Genomic DNA, 21786 nt, shown 5'->3' with positions numbered 1-21786 from the left:
GGGCCTCCCCGGTGGCGCAGCAGTAGAGCGCTGGGTTGCGAAGCTGCCCGCGGCCTCTGCAGTGCCTTCGATCCCCGGCTGCTCCCCGGCCACCAGAGGAGGGTCCCACATGGCGCGCAGACCTCTCCTGCCGCCCGCTGCTCCCCTCAGCAGTGTACTTCGGTCCTTCTGCCTGCTCTGCTCCCCGCTCTGGCTCTGGTGAATTCTCTCACCCTCCCGCACTTCTGACTGTACCCAGTGCATGTATAAACCAAACAAACAAACAAACAAATAAATAATAACATGCTTCTATTAAAAAAAAAAAGGAAAGGAAAAGATGCACATAACTTAAAGCCCAGAAGAAAGGCTATATAAGAAGAAATATGATTGAGGATATATCAAACTCAGTGAAACTTGCCCCCTTAATGAAAAGCAAGGTTAATTTTTTTATACCTAGGCAAATCAGAGTAAAATAGCTAAAAAAAATGAAGAAAACGGAGAAAATCTTAAAAGGAGCTTAGTGAAAAAAACATAGTACTTTGAAATAGATACACTTAATTTTAATTAATACAATTAACAATACTATAAAAGAAGTCAAGTGAAAATGCAAGACATCAAAAATATGGTAACAAAGTGATTATGCCTTTCATGGGTTTGCCAGCTGAGTTGACATAGCCAAATAAAACATCTAAAACTGGCCCCATCCATGTGTGAAAACTTGATTCTGATGGGAGTAACCAAGCAAAACTACGGTGAAACAACTGTCTTTCCAGTAAATTGTTCTAAGACAATGACATATTTATTGGGAAATTAAAAATAAAAATGACCTTCTAACTTATACCACATACATAAAACCACTCTAGGTTCATTGTAGGTTGAGATGTAAAAACAGAACAATAAAGCTCTGGAAGATAATATGTAGAGAGTGTCTTCGAGACCTTGAGGTAGCAAAAGACTTTAGAAAAGACAGAGAAGCACTAATTCTAATGAAAAGTAATACATATTGATGACATTAAAATAAAAATATCAACATCTTAATTCCTGATTCACTCGAGGACTAACCATTATTACTTTGGTATTCTTTCCCCAAATGCCAACCTCAGTATATTCTTTATTCTAAACTGAGAGACATTTGGACACAATAACGACCAACATCTAACAAAGGTCATGGTTCAGAAAAGTAAACATAGTCTAAGGAACTGAGATTGAAGGAGATCAAGGAGGCAATTAAGGGCCTCCCCGGTGGCGCAGCGGTTGAGCGCTGGGTTGCGAAGCTGCCCTCAGCCTCTACAGTGCCGGTTCGATCCCCGGCTGCTCCCCGGCCACCGGAGGAGGGTCCCACATGGCGCGCAGACCTCTCCTGCCGCCCGCTGCTCCCCTCAGCAGTGTACTTCGGTTCTTCTGCCTGCTCTGCTCCCTGTTCTGGCTCTGGTGAATTCTCTCACCCTCCCGCGCTTCTGACTGTACCCAGTGCATGTGTAAACAGAACAAACAAACAAATAAATAAATAAATAAACATGCCTCTATAAAAAAAAAAAAGGAGGCAATTAAACGTAATGTAGAATTCTAATTGGCCCCTAGAATAAAAAAAAAATTACATTAAGGGAACTCTGGTGAAATTTGAAAAAGGTTATGACTCAGTTAATGTTAATTTTCTAATTATTATATTTATACAATGGTTTTGTAAGTTATTAACATGGACTTCTGTGTATATGTAAACTCTATTATATCTGCAATTTTACTGTCTACTATTTGTGCAATTTTACTGTAAGTAAAATTATTTTAAAATAAAATTTAAAAAAAAAAGGACATCTGTTAACAAAAATACCATTAAGATGAAAATCCTTAAGTAAGAGATGGCATTCACACTTTTCAGTGCGAGCAGGCTCTTATCCAGAATATATCAAGGACTTCTCTACAAAGTCAACACAACTGTCCACTGATGTAATCTATTATGAATTAGTATGTCAGATTCAGATTTCAACTATGTTGTATTTATTTAGAAGAAAGAAAGCTCTTACTGATGTTGCCACATTGGCACAAACAACATAAGCATGTGGCGGAGTTATTTTGATTTTTATGGCAAGAAATTCATTTTATTTTACCCTTCAAAGGAAAATCAAGGCCAGATAATCTAAGATACAGGAATAGAGGGTCATGGAGAAAATGCAATTTGGATGAAATGCATAAACAGTGTTCAAAGAGATAAAGATGAAGGACACTCAATGGCAATAATTTCAGAGGAGCCTCAAATCCTGCATCAAAAATCCCACAAGAAGATAAAGAACAATAAAAGTGTACTTCTTGAAGTTCTCCTGAGAAGCCTCTTCTTTTTTTTCTGATGAACCTTCTGGCCGTTCCATTAAGGGTTAGCTCTTCTATACTAGACAACTTTCAGCTTTCTACCATTTGTAGTTACATTGTCAGTGGATATAATTTATCATGAAATTTGCTAAAATGCAAAAAAAAATGGACAATATCATTAAATATTAGCTGCACTTAAATTTATTTCAGGCTTCTAAACTAATTAAACTATATGTACCAAATGTAGTTTGTTGATAGAATGAGTGTTACTTTTATCCCTAACTAAGAGGTTAGGAATGATTTTCACTGTTGCTACAACCCTAACAATGAAAACACAAAACCCTAGTAGTATAGCTCTTTAAATGCTTATTTTTTTTTATCATGTGTATGTCACTTTGAAGAGTTTCACAACACTATGAAATGGTAGGTTAGTTTATTATTACCCATTTTAACTTTATTATTTGCCATGTTATCTTCCTCTTTAAAAAGTACTTAAGGTAACTTGACATGTGGATAAATAAGAGAGGGTGAGCAAACGAGAATGGAAAAGGCAAGATAAAAGCCAAAATAACACAAATACACACAATTCATGCCAGGAGGACTCATCCATTTGCATGAGGTGGGTAATAAATTTGGTTATATTTTCTAGTATGTTGAATAAAACAACTGAATTTAATACTCACATGCATAGAAGAAAACTTACCTGATTCCCAAGAGAAACAAATGACCCTTGAAACTGAGTATAAATAACACTATATCCCAGGAGCTCTCATAAAGGGGACATTGTATTATGCAACCACCTTTAGTAAATGAAACAGTAGATTACATAACGTTGTCTCTTAAATGCCCTCAAATCTTTACAAGAAGTCAATATGCTATATTCTAGCTATACTGACCTCCACTGTTGTTGCTCTAGAAGAAATCCTAAACTTTATGTCTCTTGGGCAATAATTAATAAATGCAATTTCCCTCAGCTGACATTTTTGTAACAAATTTGTAGCAATAAACTAAAGAATAAAGTGAAGTTCAGCTATACTGTTGAGATAAAATGTAGATTCATTTGTGTTAACATTCAGGCATGTTGGAAATAGAATTAGTATACTTTCTTACATGGAGAAGGGTCGAGGGAAAATTCTTGGACTGGGCCAAAATATTCCTCAAGAAGTTGGGGTCTGCTGAAGCCTACATCAAAGGGAGAATTACAAGGCCACAGGTTTCTCTTATAGATTATGGCTACAGATACTTGAGTATTAAAAAATGTGTTACTCAGAAAACCTCAGTGATATATTCATGTGGCCTTTAATTTAAAGTAATACTATGTGTACTGTTTCTGCCAAGATTCACTATTTGCAACATACATATAAGCCAGTTAATCATTTAGGTTGGATGGGAAGAGGTTTAATCCATCTGTTAATAATTAGAAGGAGAGCTAATTATTTTCTATTCCCTAAATATTTATTCCAGCTATTCACAGTAGCCAGGACATTGAAACAACCTAAGTGCTTCCTGATAAAGGATTGGATGATAAAGACCTGGAATTTATTATATATGATGGAATGTTATTTAATCACAAGGAAAGATGCAACGTTGGAAGGAGTTTGAAACAATTATGTGTAGTAAAGCAAGTGAGAATAACAACAACAAAATAGTGGATATTTATACAGCAGATGAATAGACAAAGGAAAATACTTAGAGAAACCAGTGAACATTAATAACAAGAAAGGTTTCTGAGATTAAGAGAGGAGGAAGGAGACAAGATGAAAGAGGTATAAGGGATGGGGGTGGGGGAAAAAACAAAAGAAAAAGAAACATTCTTTACCTTTTTTTTGTGGTACATATACACAATGGAATATTACTCAGCAATCAGAAAAGATAAACACATGCAGTTTGCAGCAACATGGATGGAGCTAGAAGGGATCATGCTCAGCGAAATAAGTCATTCCTTACCTTTTGATCTATGAGTACCGGAGCATCATTTAAGGAAGTTGCCCAATTTACAAAGTCAGTCACATCCACTATTTTCTTTTCTTTGGAAAGCTTCTCTTTCAGTTCAAATGCATATTTATGGGTTCCTCCTCTTATGAGGGAAATAACTTTATCTATGAGGCCATCACGGGAGATGTTTACTAAGAAGAGAAGGAGGATGTAAGTAAATTACTTATAGTTCTATGACAATATTTTTATTTTAAGATTTATTTATCTATATATACAAGAACTGGGGTACAGGCCAGAGGTGTGGGGGGTGAGAAGATTCACCAGAGACAGAGTGGGGAACAGAACAGGCAGACTAACTGAAATACATTGCTGAGGGGAGCAGCAGGCGAGTCAGGAGAGGTCTGCTGCGCCATGTGGGTCACCTTCCTGGCCGGGGATCGAACTCATGCTGCAGTGGCTGCAGATGGCTTCATAATGCTGCATCTTAACCCCTTGCGCCTCCAGGGAGGCCCCAATAATTTTAAAAACCCTTTAGTATAGTGTAGTATACTTACTGAAAAATCTTACTTTTTTTTTTTAAGATTTATTTATTTATTTATACAAGCACTGGGTACAGTCAGAAGCGCAGGAGGGTGAGAGAATTCATCAGAGCCAGAGCGGGGAGCAGAGCAGGCAGAAGGACTGAAGTACACTGCTGAGGGGAGCAGCGGGCGGCAGGAGAGGTCTGCGCGCCATGTGGGACCCTCCTCCGGGAGCTGGGAAGCAGCTGGGGATCAAACTGGCACTGCAGAGGCTGCAGGCGGCTTCGCAACCCAGCGCTCAACCGCTGCGCCACCGGGGAGGCCCTTACTTATTTTTTTTTTAAGATTTATTTATTTATGCATACAAGAACTGGGGTTACAGGTCAAAGGTGTGGGGGGTGAGAGGATGCACCAGAGACAGAGTGGGGAGCAGAACAGGCAGATTGACTGAAATACACTGCTGAGGGAAGCAGTGGGTGAGACAGGAGAGGTCTGCCTCACCATGTGGGTTTCTCCCTGGCCAGCCCAGGGATCAAACTCATGCTGCAGAGGCTGTGGATTGCTTCATAGTGTGGCGCTTAACCCCTTGAGCCATCAGGGAAGCCCAATCTTACTTTTTTTAAAAAGATTTATTTATTTATACAGGCACTGGGTATAGTCAGAGCACGGGAGGGTGAGAGAATTCACCAGAGACAGAGCAGGTAGCAGAACAGGCAGACTGATGAAGTACACTGCTGAGGGGAACAGCGGTTGTCAGGAGAATTCTGCACGCCATGTGGGACCCTTGACAGCGACTGGGGATTGAACCTGTGCTGCAGAGGCTGCGGGCAGCTTCGCAACCCAGCGCTCAACTGCTGTGCCACTGGGAAGGCCCAATCTTACTTATTTTTGATAATATTTTTAACCTAACTTTGCAATTTTTACTAGTAGAAAGTTACAGACTTCAATCATATTTTATAAAAAATTAATGGTATGATAGAGATACATTAATAATTTAGTTTTAATCACATACATATACAGGAAGCAAGCATGACTTTCGGATGTGCTATGTTTTTTTATTGCATACTTGCTTTCATAATTATGTTTTATATAGGTATGCTTTATGCTATTTTTGATCATAAAAAATCAAAGCACAAAAAGAATAAAGTGAAAAGCAAAATTTATTTCCATCCCCAATTTCTACCCATCTCACTTGTCTTTTTTCTGTCCAAATTAAACACTTTTAACAAATGTCTGTGAGCTTTTTAGAGTTGTGAATGTTTAGAACTGGAAAGGAATTTCAAGATGATTTTGTTTTCTTCTCCCTAAATTTTACTGATGAGAATTTGAAACTCACAGAGGTAGAATGACTACCTGAAGGTTATACAATTAGTTTTAAGAGTTTTAAGAGATTTTATGGAAATAATGATATTTAATGACAAATTCAGCTTTCTTTTCATTTCGTCAGTGGTTTCTAACCATGACCATGTATTAGTGGTTGATATGCTTTTAAATAAATGTTTTCTGGTGCAATTATCATTTGACTCTATATAAAGGGGAGTCCTTGGCAATTGTATTATTAAAACTGCTCTCAAATAGATTTCTGATTAGAGAAAATGTTGAAAACTCTGGGATTAACTCACACATGTAAATCTGATAAAGATTAACAACAGAATTAATATTTACACCAAAGATATTTATATATTTTAAAAGGTTATGCACTGATTAAATGTTAAGGATACATTAGGGTTTTAAAGTCAGGTGATAGGTTGAAATGGGGAGATGACTTTGGATTCCATAATTAATAGATACATAGTACTACGGAAGCTTTGTTAAAGTTAGAAGGAAAAAGGGAACTTTTATCCAAGGTATTTTTCCATCATTTACCTTTTGCCATTACCATAATAAAGATACAAATCCACAATAACTATACTGAACTATACACTGTAGAGTTGAGCATTCCATAATCTGCACTATATTGATATTGACCACTAAGTGTCCATTAGTTACATGTATTTATAGTGGTTTGGAAACCACTTTAAAGGTAAAATAGTTTTCAAGCATCTTCAGTATGTTTTAAATAAAGAGGGTTGATCACAAGGAGGCTTTCAAGTAAGAAGGCAGGACTTATTGATATCTCCTCCCACTGACTTTTTAACTTAATAAATTGGCCATACTTACCAACTTGATTTCCATGCTGCTTTAAACAAGGATTTCTTTCAACCTTTTGTGTGAGTTCAATGTCAGTATTTAGATTTATGTTTGCATCAAACCCAAGGCATTTCCGTATATCCCTTAGTTCAACACCTGTTAAATGCATTAGGTTAAAAATTATTAGATAATGATCATCAACATTACAAAATAAATTCCAGTTTCACTATTTTATAAGAACCATATTTCTCAGACTCCTAGAAATCATTGCTAAAGTGAAAAGCAAGGTCACGCCTTCCCTGCTTTGTCTTCAGTAATAGAATCTTGCAGCTTTTTTTTTAAATTTTTTATTTTATATAATTCTTATATCATTTTTCATTTTTGCATAATGTATGCATTATCATTTTGGTTATATTCCCCATACAATTGTACCCCTCCCCTTATTTTGACCCTAGTCCTTCCTCTCCCCTCACCGCCCCCCTCCCCCCACCGCCATGGTATTTGTCTGGTTTATAGTTGCTTGTTGAGAATCTTGTAGCTTTTGACTTTGACTTTCCTTGTTAACTTAATGGCAAAATGACATTCATTTTCCCCTTTATATAGAAGTGACATTGGTCAGTCTAGGAGGGATGTATTAAAGTCCTTTTTCTCTGGTATAGGAAAACAAAAATGTGTAATATGTATTGAATGATGATAATAGTCCCAGCATCATCCTAATCAGTTTGTATATATTAACTACTTTAAAATCCCCATAATGATTTTATAAGGTATGTTCTATTATTATGGTCATTTTACAGATGAGGATACAGAATCACAGAGCAGTTAAGTACTCTACTGGTAATACTCAGTTAATAATTAGTCAAGTAGACATTGAAACCCATGCTGTCTGGTTATTGATTACTTCTCTGTATCTACATTCATAATTTGGTCATGGGATATATCAACAGCTCCTGATCCTCTTTGGAAGACTCAGCTTATCAGTAAGAGAGTTAGTTCATTGCTTCGGGTAGATGGCTTATATAAATGACAACTTTGTTTTGGTGTTAAGAATGCTGTTTAGTAGACACCAGTCTTAGAAGCTGACTCATCATGGTGTGTGGATGCTCCACTTAATAGGAAGAAAAATCCTAATATTTACTCAATTATACAATTTATTATTTATTCCTCTGATTTATTTTATTTATTTATTTATTTTTAAAGATTGATTTATTTATTTATACAAGCACTGGGTACAGTCAGAAGTGCGGGAGGGTGAGAGAATTCACCAGAGCCAGAGCGGGGAGCAGAGCAGGCAGAGGGACCGAAGTACACTGCTGAGGGGAGCAGCGGGCGGCAGGAGAGGTCTGCGCGCCATGTGGGACCCTCCTCCGGTGGCCGGGGAGCAGCCGGGGATCGAACCGGCACTGCAGAGGCTGCGAGCAGCTTCGCAACCCAGCGCTCAACCACTGCGCCACCGGGGAGGCCCTGATTTATTTTATTTTAAAGTAAACATTCCAGACCTCAGCTTATTGATCATGTCAGTTTTTTTTTTTTTATAATTTTTTTTAATTTTTTTTTTTTTTAAGATTTATTTATTTATACAAGCACTGGGTACAGTCAGAAGCGCGGGAGGGTGAGAGAATTCACCAGAGCCAGAGCGGGGAGCAGAGCAGGCAGAAGGACCGAAGTACACTGCTGAGGGGAGCAGCGGGTGGCAGGAGAGGTCTGCGCGCCATGTGGGACCCTCCTCCGGTGGCCGGGGAGCAGCCGGGGATCGAACCGGTGCTGCAGAGGCCGCTAAATGACCCCAAAGAGCTTAGATTTTCTGTCTCAGCTGTGGGCCTTCCTATGACCAGGCAGAGGCTAGACATCCCAAATTGAGGCGAAGGAAAGGCCTTGGTCCTCAGATACTGTCACTGGAGAAGTGAAATAGATGATTTCCTCTTCAAAGATACTGGGATTAACTGAAAGATCCCAGTTGACTAAGGCCAGAGGGTAAGAAGACTTAAGTGGATATGTTTAAACTGTCCAAGATTAAAGATGTCAGCCCATGGAAATTTTTCACCAAAAAAAACTCTAGGTCTAAAGGATTATTTGTGCTTTGATCACCCTTGTTGAACCTTGTTTTTGTTTTCCAAGTTCTCTTGTGCCTCTCCCCCATGTACTATCTACCAAAATAGGCCTCATAAATAGGCAGGGCTCATAAAGACCTCACTGTACTCTTATAGGATAGAGCCTTGTGAGCAGGATAAGCCAAGCAATTTCATATTCCACTTTCCCTGGCAATGTGTCTTGCCCAAGACAAGACTGAGGCAACAAGAGCAAGGGATTCTGGCCACATTATGTTCGTTTCATCTGTAAAGTGTTTGCCAACAGCGGGGAGAATGCTGGATTTGAAGATCATAGCTGCAACCTATTCTTCGCTTGACGTAGACTGGGGAAGCACCTGTGGAAGTGATTTTGGCAACACTTTCCTCACTAAGAGGCACATCTAAAACTGCCAGGGCAGAGAGAAATGTTGGCCCCTTCTACCTCTTTAAAGAATATTATAACTAGGGCCTCCCCTCGTGGTGCAGTGGTTGAGCGCTGGGCTGCGAAGCTGCCCACAGCCTCTGCAGTGCTGGTTCAATCCTTGGCCACCGGCGAGGGTCCCACATGGCATGCTGCACCTGCTGCTCCCCTCAGCAGTGTATTTTGGTCCATCTGCCTGTTCTGTTCCCCCCTCTGGCTCTGGTGAATTCTCTCACCCTTCTGCACTTCTGACTGTACCCAGTGCTTGTATAAATAAATAAATTAAAAAAAAGAATATTATAACTAGTTGTAATTTCTTACAAAATAAATAATTAAAATTTCTTATCCTTACTTTGTATCTACTTTTTTGAAAGTCTTAGATGAAGCCTATAGACCAGAAAGATAATTATGTAGCACCCAGGCCTATCCTGTGTATCTAACCGACACTGATGACCAACTATGACCCTCTTTGCAATGATATCTAGATGTCCAGGATGAAGCCAACCCAAACCATGTGATTAAAATTGCCATCACATTAGGTCAAGCTAACTTTCCACCCTGGCTTTAAGATGTTAGACTTATAGGATGTTAACATTACTTTCTCCCTCTTTCCTGAGAGAAAATTCATAATGTTTCCCTTCCAACAAGGCAAAATCCTTGCAACATAATTTTTGTGCATATAATTGGACAAATCTACTGATTAAGAAATAGGCTATGTAAATTATGTCTCTTGTACCTTCTCTCATCTTTAAAATAGTACTTCACTAAAAGCAGCATCACCAAATAATACTAAATCACTATGCAATTTTGTGTATTACTCAGTATGGTGCTGACTATTGCAAGATCAAATCATCTTGTGTGAGGTAGAAGACAAATTGCAGTCTGATATAGGGTCTTAGTTTCCAGGGTCAGGAAGAAAGTCAAAGAAGAAAATTATAAGACTCTATTCTAAAATCTTTAAAAATTACAAGAGATTGGGAATAGGAATAAGGGTTGGTTAAAACAGTACTAAATTAGAACTCTATTTTTGGTGTACCTTTATCACGCATAGATGCTTTATCCAAAACATATACTAGTTCATAACGTCCTCCTATAGACCCAGAGGCACTATAGTGGGTTCCATAGGTTTCCAAAAATGCAAAATATTCCCCCTTTTCATAGGTAGCTGGCAGAGCCTTAATATCATCTATGAACGTTGTCGTCAGCATGACATTCCGATTTCTCATTACAAATCGTCCCAGCTGAATAATTCCATTCACGTGGAGAAATGCTTTATTCTTTGTTGGAAAGTAGAAGAAAAGAAATGTGAGTTTTATCATTGTATTTCAAATTAAAAAGTCACAAAATTTAGAATTTCAACAGGAAATACATATTTTAGAAGTGGCCATGAGTTACCACTTTAACCCATTAGAATGGCTAAACTTAAAATGTTATCAGTACCAAATGCTGATGAGACCATGTAGCAACAAGAACTCTCCTATATTGCTGGTGGAAGGGTAAAATGGTATAGCCACTTTGGAGAACTGTTTTGCAGTTTCTTGTAAAAGTAAATACTCATATAACCTATGACTAGCGATTTAAATCTTCACATTCAATGAAAATAATGTGCTTAGCACAAAACACTTTGCTAGCAACTTCACTTAGAATAGCTTAAAATCAAAAAATCACTCAAATGTCCATCAATGAGGAATTGATAAACAATTGTCATATATTCACAAAAGAAAAACTAGTTATCAATAAAAGGGAACCACTGATGCAACAACATAAATACATCTCAAGCAACATAAATAAATCTTAAGCTAAATAAAAGTGAGTACATACTATTTGATTCCATTTATATGAAGTACTAGAACTAAGCTATGGTCAAAATAAATCAGTTGTTGCCTCCCAGGTGGTTTTGACTGGAAAGGGCATGAACGAGTTTCCTTGAGGTAATAGGAAGGTTCTAGATCTCGTTTGAATGGGTGGTTACACAAGTGTAGACAACATTCAAAACTCATAAAACCATGTGTTTGAAAAACATGAACTTTATTGCATATAAATTATACCTACATTTATTTAAAGATGTTAACAAAAGGAAATTTGAATATTATGTATGAGACCTAATCTTAAATTGCAGATGAGGAAACTGATCTAAAGGCATCAAGTTATTTTCAACAAGATCATGTCATCTGTTGCAGCATTAGAACTAAAAACCTGGATCTCAGATATCACTGTTCTTTACATTTCACCTCTCAATCTTTAATAACAGAGACAGACTGTATTTTAAGACATGATTCTCAAACCTATGTTAGCAGCTCAACAGTAAAATATTCCCAGGGATGATGACTTAAATTTCCATTGGGAAACTGGGCAGTGACAAAGAGCTATGTGATTCAATGCCATGGCCTATCCCAGCTTGATGTAAACTCAGTTGACACTGATCTTCTAGATTGTTCTTTTGAAGTTTCCCTATGGTAACTGTGGTTGACACATGTTGATTACATGGGGGATTGAAAACATTTTCTTTTTTATTTAAGGTACACTTTGGTGTATAGAACCATCACATCAAACTTTCTGTGTGCTGGCAGTACATGTGTTTACACTGTATGACTTAACTTCTGGTGATACTAGGTGATTCAGTCCCTAACAAAAATCTTACATGAATTTTCTCCATAGATAATAAATCTTATGATTTCTCCATCTGCTGACTTGTATAATTAGTCTCAATGGAGTCTCAAAATTGCACAAAACATGTTGAGGTTTTTTCATTATTGTAATTAAGAGGTATATCTTGTCAGAAAGATATTATATTCTGCGACTCAACTTATTTTAAAGGCAGATCTTAGGTCATATCCATCTAAATATGCTGTTCCTTCCATCTTAAAGAAAGAAAAGAAATTGGCCTCATTTGTACAACCATGTATTACCCATTTCTTTGCCTTCATTAGAAGCAACATTTCTTCTAAGAGTTTTTTTTTTAATCTTTTAAGTTTGTTTATTTATATATATTTTACATTATGGTTCATTTTTGTGCAATATTTGCTTTCTCCCCTCAGGCGTATTCCCCATAGAACTCCCACCACCACAGCACCTGTGCACCATCACCATGGTCTCCCTCTTCCCAATTTCTTTTAAATCTAATCAGCCATACTGCTGTACCCACTACTCCAATAAAACTTCTCTCATCATGGTTACCATCTGAATGATCATCTCTCTCCCATGGATTCCTGCTTAGCTTTTTAGCAGGTTTCTTACATTTGTTCTTATATTCACAATCTCTTTTCAACAGAGTGCCCACAGTGATTATTTAAAATATATTAGAATATGTCAACCTCTGTGCAAAACACTAAATGAGCTATCATGTCATTAGAAATAAAGCAACATTCTTAAACTAGGATTTGAGACCCTTTATGACTTATTTCAAGGTAATCTCTCTCATCATTTCTCCTTATGGTAAAATTTGGCCCAATGTTCCCATATTGAAGCCTTGTCTCTAATAATCTGCCAAGTACATAATATGAATATAATTATTTGACTATCTCTTCTCCTTCAAGTCTTTGCTCAGTTCTTATGTCCCCAATGGAGACTGAACATCCTTTTTAATACTGCTATCTGCTCAGCACTCCCAATTTTCCTGATGTCACTCCACTTTACAATTTATTCCATAGCACTTAACACTTTCTAAAAACCATACTGCTTTCTTTTTTGCTATTATGTTTTTAAACATAATAGCAAAAAAGAAAGCAGTATGGTATGTTTTTAAACATAATAGCATTGGGTTACAATGATGTTTGTGTTTGAAAGGTATAGGATCTTCCCCTTAGGTGTTATTACATTTATTGTTTTTGTCCTATCACCTGTTGAAATTTCAGCTACATGAACAGGAAACTTTGGTTAACAAATATATACTAAGCACCTAGTACAGTGCCTGGCCATAATGTAAATCCATAATTAAATTTTGCTGACTCTTTGGTTACAGAAAAAATGTATAGAACTGTAAAACAATTACACAAGTAGAGATAACTAGGTACCAAAGGTAAATTATTATTATTTTTGAAGCAGCAGAGGCTATCTGAATAGGTGACTATGGTTACCTATTATAAATCAGGAATAAACATTTTATCCATTTCACACTGATTATGGAAAGTATATTTTATATTTATTCCAAAGGTGATGAAATAAACTCCCAAATATGAGTTAATACCAAAGCCCCACCCATTTTCACATTTCCAAAATCTCAAAATAAAAGTCTCTTTGCAAAGCAAGCAGGCCCAAATCATATGCAATGTGCACACTCTCATGGCATCATTACTTTAGAGATGCTCTTGGTAGAAAATAAACAGTCATCATTCTAAGGCACTGCAATGAATGATCAAAATCCCTCGGTATAACTCTTCTTTGTGATCCTGAAGACAGTATACATTGAACAGTGCACTATCACATTCTCAGTCAAAAAGTTTTCTAAATTCTTAATATATTTGCTCTCTGCTCACCACGGCTAAACATCATCTGACCACTTACTGCTGCCAAAGATCCCACTGAAATTTTCTTTAGTTAGCATTCTACTTCCTGATGGTCTGGCTACTTGTTCGAGGATTTGTTGCTTTTATTATGATCTCTATCTGCTCTAAACAGTTAAATGCTGAAAAGGGCATTTGGTTAGTTGGAAAATATCCCATTATATTCTGTATATTAAGCATATGATCTTACCTTCTTACTAGAATATGAAAACAACTGATGGAAAGTATCATTTTTGGAATATGTAAATCCCAAGCCACTGTCATAGTTATTAGGTTTTGACGAATCTGGTTTCTGAGAAGATTCTTCATATTTATTTTCTGGGTGATCAATTTCTTCAGTAGGGGTATATTTTAAAACAAAACCTCCATTAAAGTTCAATGTTTTGTCTTGGAGGATCGTTTTCCATGATACAGCCTCTTCTTCATAATGCTCACTTCTTAAATTTTTATCAGCTTTGGTCTGAAAGAGAACAACAAAGTATTAAAAGCCATATACCAAAAAGAAAAAAAAAACACTCAAAATACTGTAGACAGTACAAGCAAACAAAAATAAAGGGGTTATCTGAAAGGCGGTAGAACAAAGGCGGTAAGAGTGAAGGCCAACTGAAATGACTGCTGGGCTCCAAATAGAAGTTCTGTGACCGGACATGCCACAATAACCTCTTGAGTCCTCATCTGTAAAACAGGGATACTCACTATTCTTAGCTCAAAGGCTGTTATGAGGATTCAATGAAATAATTCAAATGAAGGGGCTTAGAAAATAGTCGGCTTTCAAATTGCTATATTAATAATTTAAAAGCCTGTTGCATAACAGATGCACAATGTACTCTAATTTGTGTTTAAAAAAAAAAAGAACAAAAGAAGAAATGATAAAACTATCTCTCTGAAGGCTTATGGGCCAGAGACCATTCTGAGTATTGAATGCATGTAAATTAATTGCAACAGTAAAACCAGGACACGAGACTTAAACTCTCTAACTTCAAAAATCATCTCTTAACTTTCACATTCTACTGCCTGTCCTTCTCCTGGAAATGTTTTCATATGGATAGAAAATTACTGGAAAAATAGGCAAAATACCATAGAGAGTATCTGTCCTTGACAAGAGGGATTGTGAAATGGGAATCTGAAGTGGGAACAGGCTTACTTTTCCTTGCATAATATTTTGCTGTTTATGAATTTTTTTTTTATTTTTCCCTACAACCTTCATTTTTGCATGAAAAATAGAATTCAACCACCTAGTTAAATATTAAAAGTTCCAGTTAAAAGTTTTCATTAGAACTTTTCACCATTTGCTAACTTGTCTATTGTTAGGCATCAGTGGAAGAGCTGTTAACCTCAAGGATTCAGCTCCCTTTCTAGAAGTCCTCTGAAACAGATATAACTCTTGTAGGGGAAGGAGATACCTATCTCTTCACTCAGGATTCAGTAATCTGGTATCATATATTCCAAGTCTGTTTGTTGTAGAGCAACCCCGATACAAAACGGGGTGCCTGACTGTGGGTCCTCACCCGCGCGCTTAAAAGGACTTATCAATGCTCTACTGCAGGCACACGTGAAAGGTTAATAAAAGGTTTATTTACAAGGGAAAGGGAAATGAGGAAATGTACAGCTCTGGGAGAAAAGTGGGAGACAAAGTTTTAAATGAGTCCTACCCGATCCGCCGATCAGGAATCCCAAAATGGCGCTCTGAGAGCTGGCCGCCAGCCAGGAGCGGTGAAGCCAGGAGGCGAGCGATCGCGAGCCAGAGCGAGAGCAAGGCCCACGTGTTTGGTTTTTATATCCAACCTGGCTGCCCAACTCCACCCTCAGGTCCCAGCCACCCTCCCCTTGGTGGTGATGGGATTTGTCTTTCCCAATGTCCTGATGGCTTTAGTCTGGAGTGGGGGTGGAGTCCACAAAGCCTGTATGAGATTATCTCAGGACATCCTTTCCCCCTAACATGTTCACACAAGAAATGCTGTGATATGAATGTTTGCATCCTCCATTGAAATCCCAAAGCTCCATGTGATAGTATTGGGAGGTGTGGCCTTTAGCAGGAGCTTCATGAATGAGATTCATGACCCCACAGAGCTCCCTAGCTCTTTCTACCATGTGAAATTTATTTTTATTTAAGATTCATTTATTTATACATGTAAGAACTGGGGTACAGGCCAGAGTTGTAGGAGGTGAGAGGATTCACCAGAGACAGAGTGGGGACAGAACAGGCAGACTGACTGAAATACACTGCTGAGGGGAGCAGCGGGTGAGTCAGGAGAGGTCTGCTGTGCCATGTGGGTAGCTCCCTGGCAGGCAGGGATCGAACTCGTGCTACAGAGGCTGCAGATAGCTTCACCCCTTGAGCCACATGGAAAGCCCCACTAGGTGAAGATATTTTTTTTTTTTTTAAAGATTTATTTATTTATTTATACAAGCACTGGGCACAGTCAGAAGCGCGGGAGGGTGAGAGAATTCACCAGAGCCAGAGTGGGGAGCAGAGCAGGGAGAAGGACCGAAGTACACTGCTGAGGGGAGCAGTGAGAGGCAGGAGAGGTCTGCGCGCCATGCGGGACCCTCCTCTGGTGGCCGGGGAGCAGCCGGGGATCGAACCGGCACTGCAGAGGCTGCGGGCAGCTTCGCAACCCAGCGCTCAGCCGCTGCGCCACAGGGGAGGCCCCCCACTAGGTGAAGATTTAATGAGAAGTCTATAACACAGAAGAGGACACTCACCTGACACTCCTGCTTTCTGATCTTGGACTTTCAGTCTCCAAAATTGTGAGAAATAAATTTCTGCTATTTCTAAGCTACCTAGACTTTAGTATTTTGCTACAGTAGCCCAGAGAGATGAAGAGAAGAAACCTAAAGTTCCCATATAATGGGAAAGGCTAAAATGTACATACTTTTCATTAAAAAGCAATATGCTCAATGGAACAGGGAAGAGTAATGTAACCACATCACTTCCCTGCCTAAAGGCATTCTAAATCATCCCATTGCCTTTAAGACAAAGCAGACTTCCTCCAAGTTAATCTCTCCTTGATTTTACATCAGTCATCTAGCCACCTTTTTATCTCCATGGCCTATCTTCTATCTTCTATCTCTATTAAATTCCTTTATACTGTTTCTGGAATGTCCCCTAACATCTTCCCCAGTCCTCATACTCCCATCACAAACATCACACACACACACACACACACACACACACACACACACATACACACACTTGCACACATGCATACTATATCCTTTGGTTTATTAATTTCTACTCCTATTTCAAATCTTTGCTTACAAATGACTTCTATTTAGGGAGACTTCTTGTTATCCCACAGACAAGCAAATCCTTTTTCTAAGAGCTTCCATTGTTCTTCTTGTAAAATCAAATCAAATCAAAAGCCCTTCCCATTTTATTTTTTTAATTTTTTTTCTTCCCATTTTAATTGCTTCTTTTAGAAACCTTCAAATGGTAAGCTCTAAATTGTTCAGGATAATGTCTGTCCTGCCCACATACCACCAAAGATGCGCCACCTAGTAAGATTTCTGGCAGGTAAAGATGCTAATAAAAATTATTAAATTTAATATGCACATCCAATATAGCTAATAGTAATAACAAAATAACTATTTCATGTAGAATAGTACTTTTAACTTCCTACCTTTAGGGTAATTCCTATAATTACCATTAGCAAAATACTTATCTGTCTATAAGAAAATAAAGGTTAGAAAATGTTTCCAAGGTCACGTAACTAGAGCATGACTCACCCAGCACTGAAAACCCCAGGAAGTCTAATAAGAGGGTTCAGTTGGTAATTCTTTTTTCAAAAGATTTTATTTATTTATGTTTTTGCATAGAACTGGGCTGCAGGCCAGAGGTGCAGGTGTAAGAGGATCCACCAGAGACAGAGTGGGGAGCAGAACAGGCAGATCCACTGAAATACACTGCTGAGGGGAGCAGTGGGCGAGACAGGAGTCTTGAGACAGGGCAAGACAGGATGAGACATGGTATGCTGTGTGCCATGTGCTTTAATTCCCTGGCAGATTACACTCAGACCATCATGGTAGGCCATTGTGGTGATAGTGTTGACTTAATCCCTACGCCACCAGGGAGGCCCCTGTGTTGGTAATTCTTATGCTACATTGCCAAAAAAAAAAAAAAACTTGACAAATTTTGACTCATGAAAAAGTTGTTTTGAACTTGGTCTTCAAAAAATGCATACCATTTCTATGACCTTGGGCTCTAAGGCTAGTGGAAACAATTAAAGACAATACTACTCCACATCATCAAAACTAAAAAGTACCAAAGCTGAGTAAAATGGCACCAGGAAGACAGCTTTCCCTAACTTTGTTGGTAGGCCAGGATCTTCTTAAATTACCGTCTTCTAAGTGATTGCAGAATCAGAGTGGTGTAGTTTGTAGGTAATTGTATTTATACCTGATATGGCTAGAAAAGAACCAGCATGAGATAGAACTATTTGACAGTGTGGAGGAGTACTTGCAGATGTAATATTGGTCAGGATGTCAATTATTATTTTGCTACATGTAGCTACATATAGCTACAGCAAAATAATAATTTTGAATGGGCTTTTCAGCTGAGCTAGGAGGGAAGTAGTGAGTAGAATCTGAAAGAGAGAGAGAGGGGTCACAAAAAGCAACAAACAAGAGCTGGATTGGAAAATATTTATCCATACAAATCAGTCTTAAGTCAGTTCAGGAATAGACTGGTATTTGGAATCATCATGGAGAAATAGAAAAATACTTTGAAAAGATGACAAAATACAAGATTATAGAAAGCAGGAAAATGCTAGGGAGTGAGCAATTTTCTTCATAAGAATCAAATAAACATGTTGGAAAAGCTGAAATCTGAGCAAGGCACAAACATGCAAGGTCTGCATGTTTCAGGATGCCTATAATAATATTACAGGGGTCAGTTAAAGCTCTCCTGTTTAAAAAACTATCCAGTTGATGCTTCTTGACAAGAAATAATCATTATTCTGGGAGTGGCAGAGATAGGACATAATTAAGAAACACTTCATATTCAATTAACAAGATTGAGACAGCAATTGGAAATAGAAGGTAAACAGAGAAAACATTGAATATGCACTAAGATTTTGTTTGTATAATGTATATTGAAACCTCATATTATTACTTATTAGTCATCTCTCACTAATTGAGAGAATAAACAGGGAAAAAAGCAGATTGACTACAGCCTCACCAGATAACCTCAGCTAAGGCACCTATTAAAACCACACATATTCCTAACCCTTAGCCACAATTTTGGGGATATTTGAAATCCAGAATTAGATAACAAAGTTTTTTCTCTTTGAATGATCATTTTCTCTGCCTAGATATTAAATGTTGGTCTGCTCTGGGACTACAGATCCCCACAGTCAACATTATAAAATTCATTTCATTTTTTCTTCTTGGAATGGACCCTTCTTTTAGCAGATTTCCCCCACCCTTTATTTCTCAGATCTTTTTGAAGGCAATTCACAGGGGTTTTCTTTTGGCACAAGGATTCTTCAAATATTCATTCTTGCTGAGTTGAGTTCACTCTTGTAAGCACTTTGGACTCATTAACACATTGTTTAACCTTTCCAAAATCCTATGAAATATGTAGTATTATTACCCTACTTTATGATAAGAAACTGAGATTCAGGAAAGAAACAAGTTGCTTAAGTAAGTTGATAAGTGGAGGAACTTATCAGAATCTACCCCCGGAGAATCTTAATTCAGGTTAACAAATGACCAGAAGCTATACTGTCTTCAATTCACTATTAAACTCTTAGTTCTTAATTATGCTGGATTTCATTTCCTCCTCTCTTAGAGCCAGTTTAGTTGTACATGACTCATTCTTGGATGACGAAATAGCGTCCTTCTATTACTACTTCTGGTCTTGTGCTTTTGAAATTCATCTCCACAAAGCAGAAAGATTAAAAATGAAACACTAACTGTGTTACTATCTTCAGTAGTTCCTTATCATGTCCAGGATTATGCCCAAGTTACTTAATATGCTGTAGGTACAGCTTCATAATTAAACCTCTGCCTGTGACTACAAACTTGAACCTACATGAGTTAATTGTAAACTATATTTCCTTTCAATATATCAATTTCTATAGGCACAGTCCACATTTTTGTCTCTTGGGAAAACCAACTTACAACAACAAAAGCATATATAATAAACTTGATCTGTATATACCACCCGGTCTAGGAAATGGTCTAAACTTGCCAGTAGAAAGAAGAGTTGGAGTATTTATTAAGCCCCTGTTTACAGTTTTGTTGTCCACTTTAATGGCGACTCCAATAATATGTTTACTTGATTAAAGTTTTGTACCTTCATTAAAGCATTAATTTTTTAAAAAATTAAAGAATGTTAAACATGCTGTATACCATTATCAGTTTAGTAAGCATTTTTAACTTATTAGTATGTGATGTTAGTTTTTCAGGATTCCATGATAAATAAAATGACTAGAAACTCCACTAAAGGTATACGTGGAAACAACAAAGTAAATACCAGAATACAAAGGAAAGCAGAGATGATTGTATTGATGTGCAAGAAAGGCATTAACCAAAATGGAGGGTTGAGAGGAAAAGGGTGAGTGGGATAGCAACCAAAAGCCAGGACAGGAATGATTTCACTGCCAAGGAGATTGATAGCTGCAGGCTACAGGGAGATATTCACCAAATTTAACCCTCAAAGTGATGAGATCAGATTTAGATCTTCCTGCTGAAGTGTAGGGAATGAATTGAAGCTAGCAAAACTAGAGGTCTTAAACTGACAAGAAGACAATCACAGTAGCCCAGAGGAAAACTGTCAGGAATCTAAGATAATGGTCCTTGCAGAGGGAATAGAGAAGAGGCAGATTTAAGAGATATTATAAAATTAAGTTTGGAGATTGATTGGATAGTGTGGAATTTGTGTGAGATGTCTGTAGAGCTTGCCTTTAGGAAGATTTCCAGATACTGAGCTCAATTGATGATTACAAAGATACTGTTTCACTTAACAAGGATAGTGTTCAACAGCAAGAATTAGGGTTTTGGGAGTAAGGTGAGATGATAGTTTTAGGTGTGTTAACTGTGTGATGACTTCACACAACTAGCTACTTGGGTATCCAGCTCATAGAGAGACATATGCTGGAAATAAAATGTTTTAAAAAAGACAAAAAAGAGGCCCAAATAAAGTGATTTATGTCAAGCTCTATCAAGACTTGTTACCCAATCTAATTTTAGTCTCTCCCAAAAGAAGAATTTTAGATCAATCAATCTGGAATTTCCTGGTCAGCATTAAAGATAACCTGCATGGTAGAATACCCCTTGCCTTTCTGTAAGGGAAATACTGTTCTAATCTGAAACAGTGTTTCTTTTCTTTTATTAATAACCTTGTTCCACTCTTTCTGCTAGAAACCTTTCAATTTGTACAACTTCTTGCAGTACCTTTCTACTTGCCAGGAGGGGTGCTGCCAGATTCATGAGTCATTTGCTAAAGTCAATTAGATTTCTAAGTTAAGTTTTGTTTTTTTATCGAGGTAGACATAAAATTGATGGTGCAGAAGAGAATAAATCACTCAAGGAATCAGGTTGAGAGAGATTAGTGAGACAAGGTGGAAACTCTGGCAAGACCAATATCTGAGAGCTGCCGTAAGTAAAGAGAGCTAAAATAGGGCCTCCCCGGTGGCGCAGCGGTTGAGTGCTGGGTTGCAAAGCTGCCCACAGCCTCTGCAGCGCTGGTTTGATCCCCAGCTGCTCCCCGGCCACTGGAGGAGGGTCCCACATGGCGCGCAGACCTCTCCTGCCGCCCGCTGCTCCCCTCAGCAGTGTACTTCAGTCCTTCTGCCTGCTCTGCTCCCCACTCTGGCTCTGGTGAATTCTCTCACCCTCCCGCTCTTCTGACTGTACCCAGTACTTGTATAAATAAATAAATAAATCTTAAAAAAAAAAAAGAGAGAGCTAAAGTACCAAAA

At 37.9% G+C, this 21786-nt stretch overlaps 1 protein-coding gene across 1 annotated transcript in view; it reads right to left on the bottom strand.

Annotated features, from left to right (window-relative positions):
- C9 (complement C9) overlaps positions 1-21786 on the bottom strand; it is a 54280-nt gene that overhangs the window by 9014 nt on the left and 23480 nt on the right. The window contains exons 6-9 of the mRNA XM_037529370.2: positions 14052-14321; positions 10396-10636; positions 6900-7025; positions 4231-4409 (exon numbers count right to left, since the gene is read on the bottom strand). Of these exons, the coding sequence (XP_037385267.2) occupies positions 4231-4409; positions 6900-7025; positions 10396-10636; positions 14052-14321 (816 nt within the window). The remainder of the gene's footprint in view (positions 1-4230; positions 4410-6899; positions 7026-10395; positions 10637-14051; positions 14322-21786) is intronic.

Source organism: Talpa occidentalis, unplaced genomic scaffold (genome assembly GCF_014898055.3).
Source record: "Talpa occidentalis isolate TD23 unplaced genomic scaffold, MPIMG_talOcc4v2.1 talOcc4.6, whole genome shotgun sequence".
In the NCBI taxonomy this organism is placed as follows: domain Eukaryota; kingdom Metazoa; phylum Chordata; class Mammalia; order Eulipotyphla; family Talpidae; genus Talpa; species Talpa occidentalis.
This window is presented reverse-complemented; position numbering and strand designations above follow the sequence as displayed.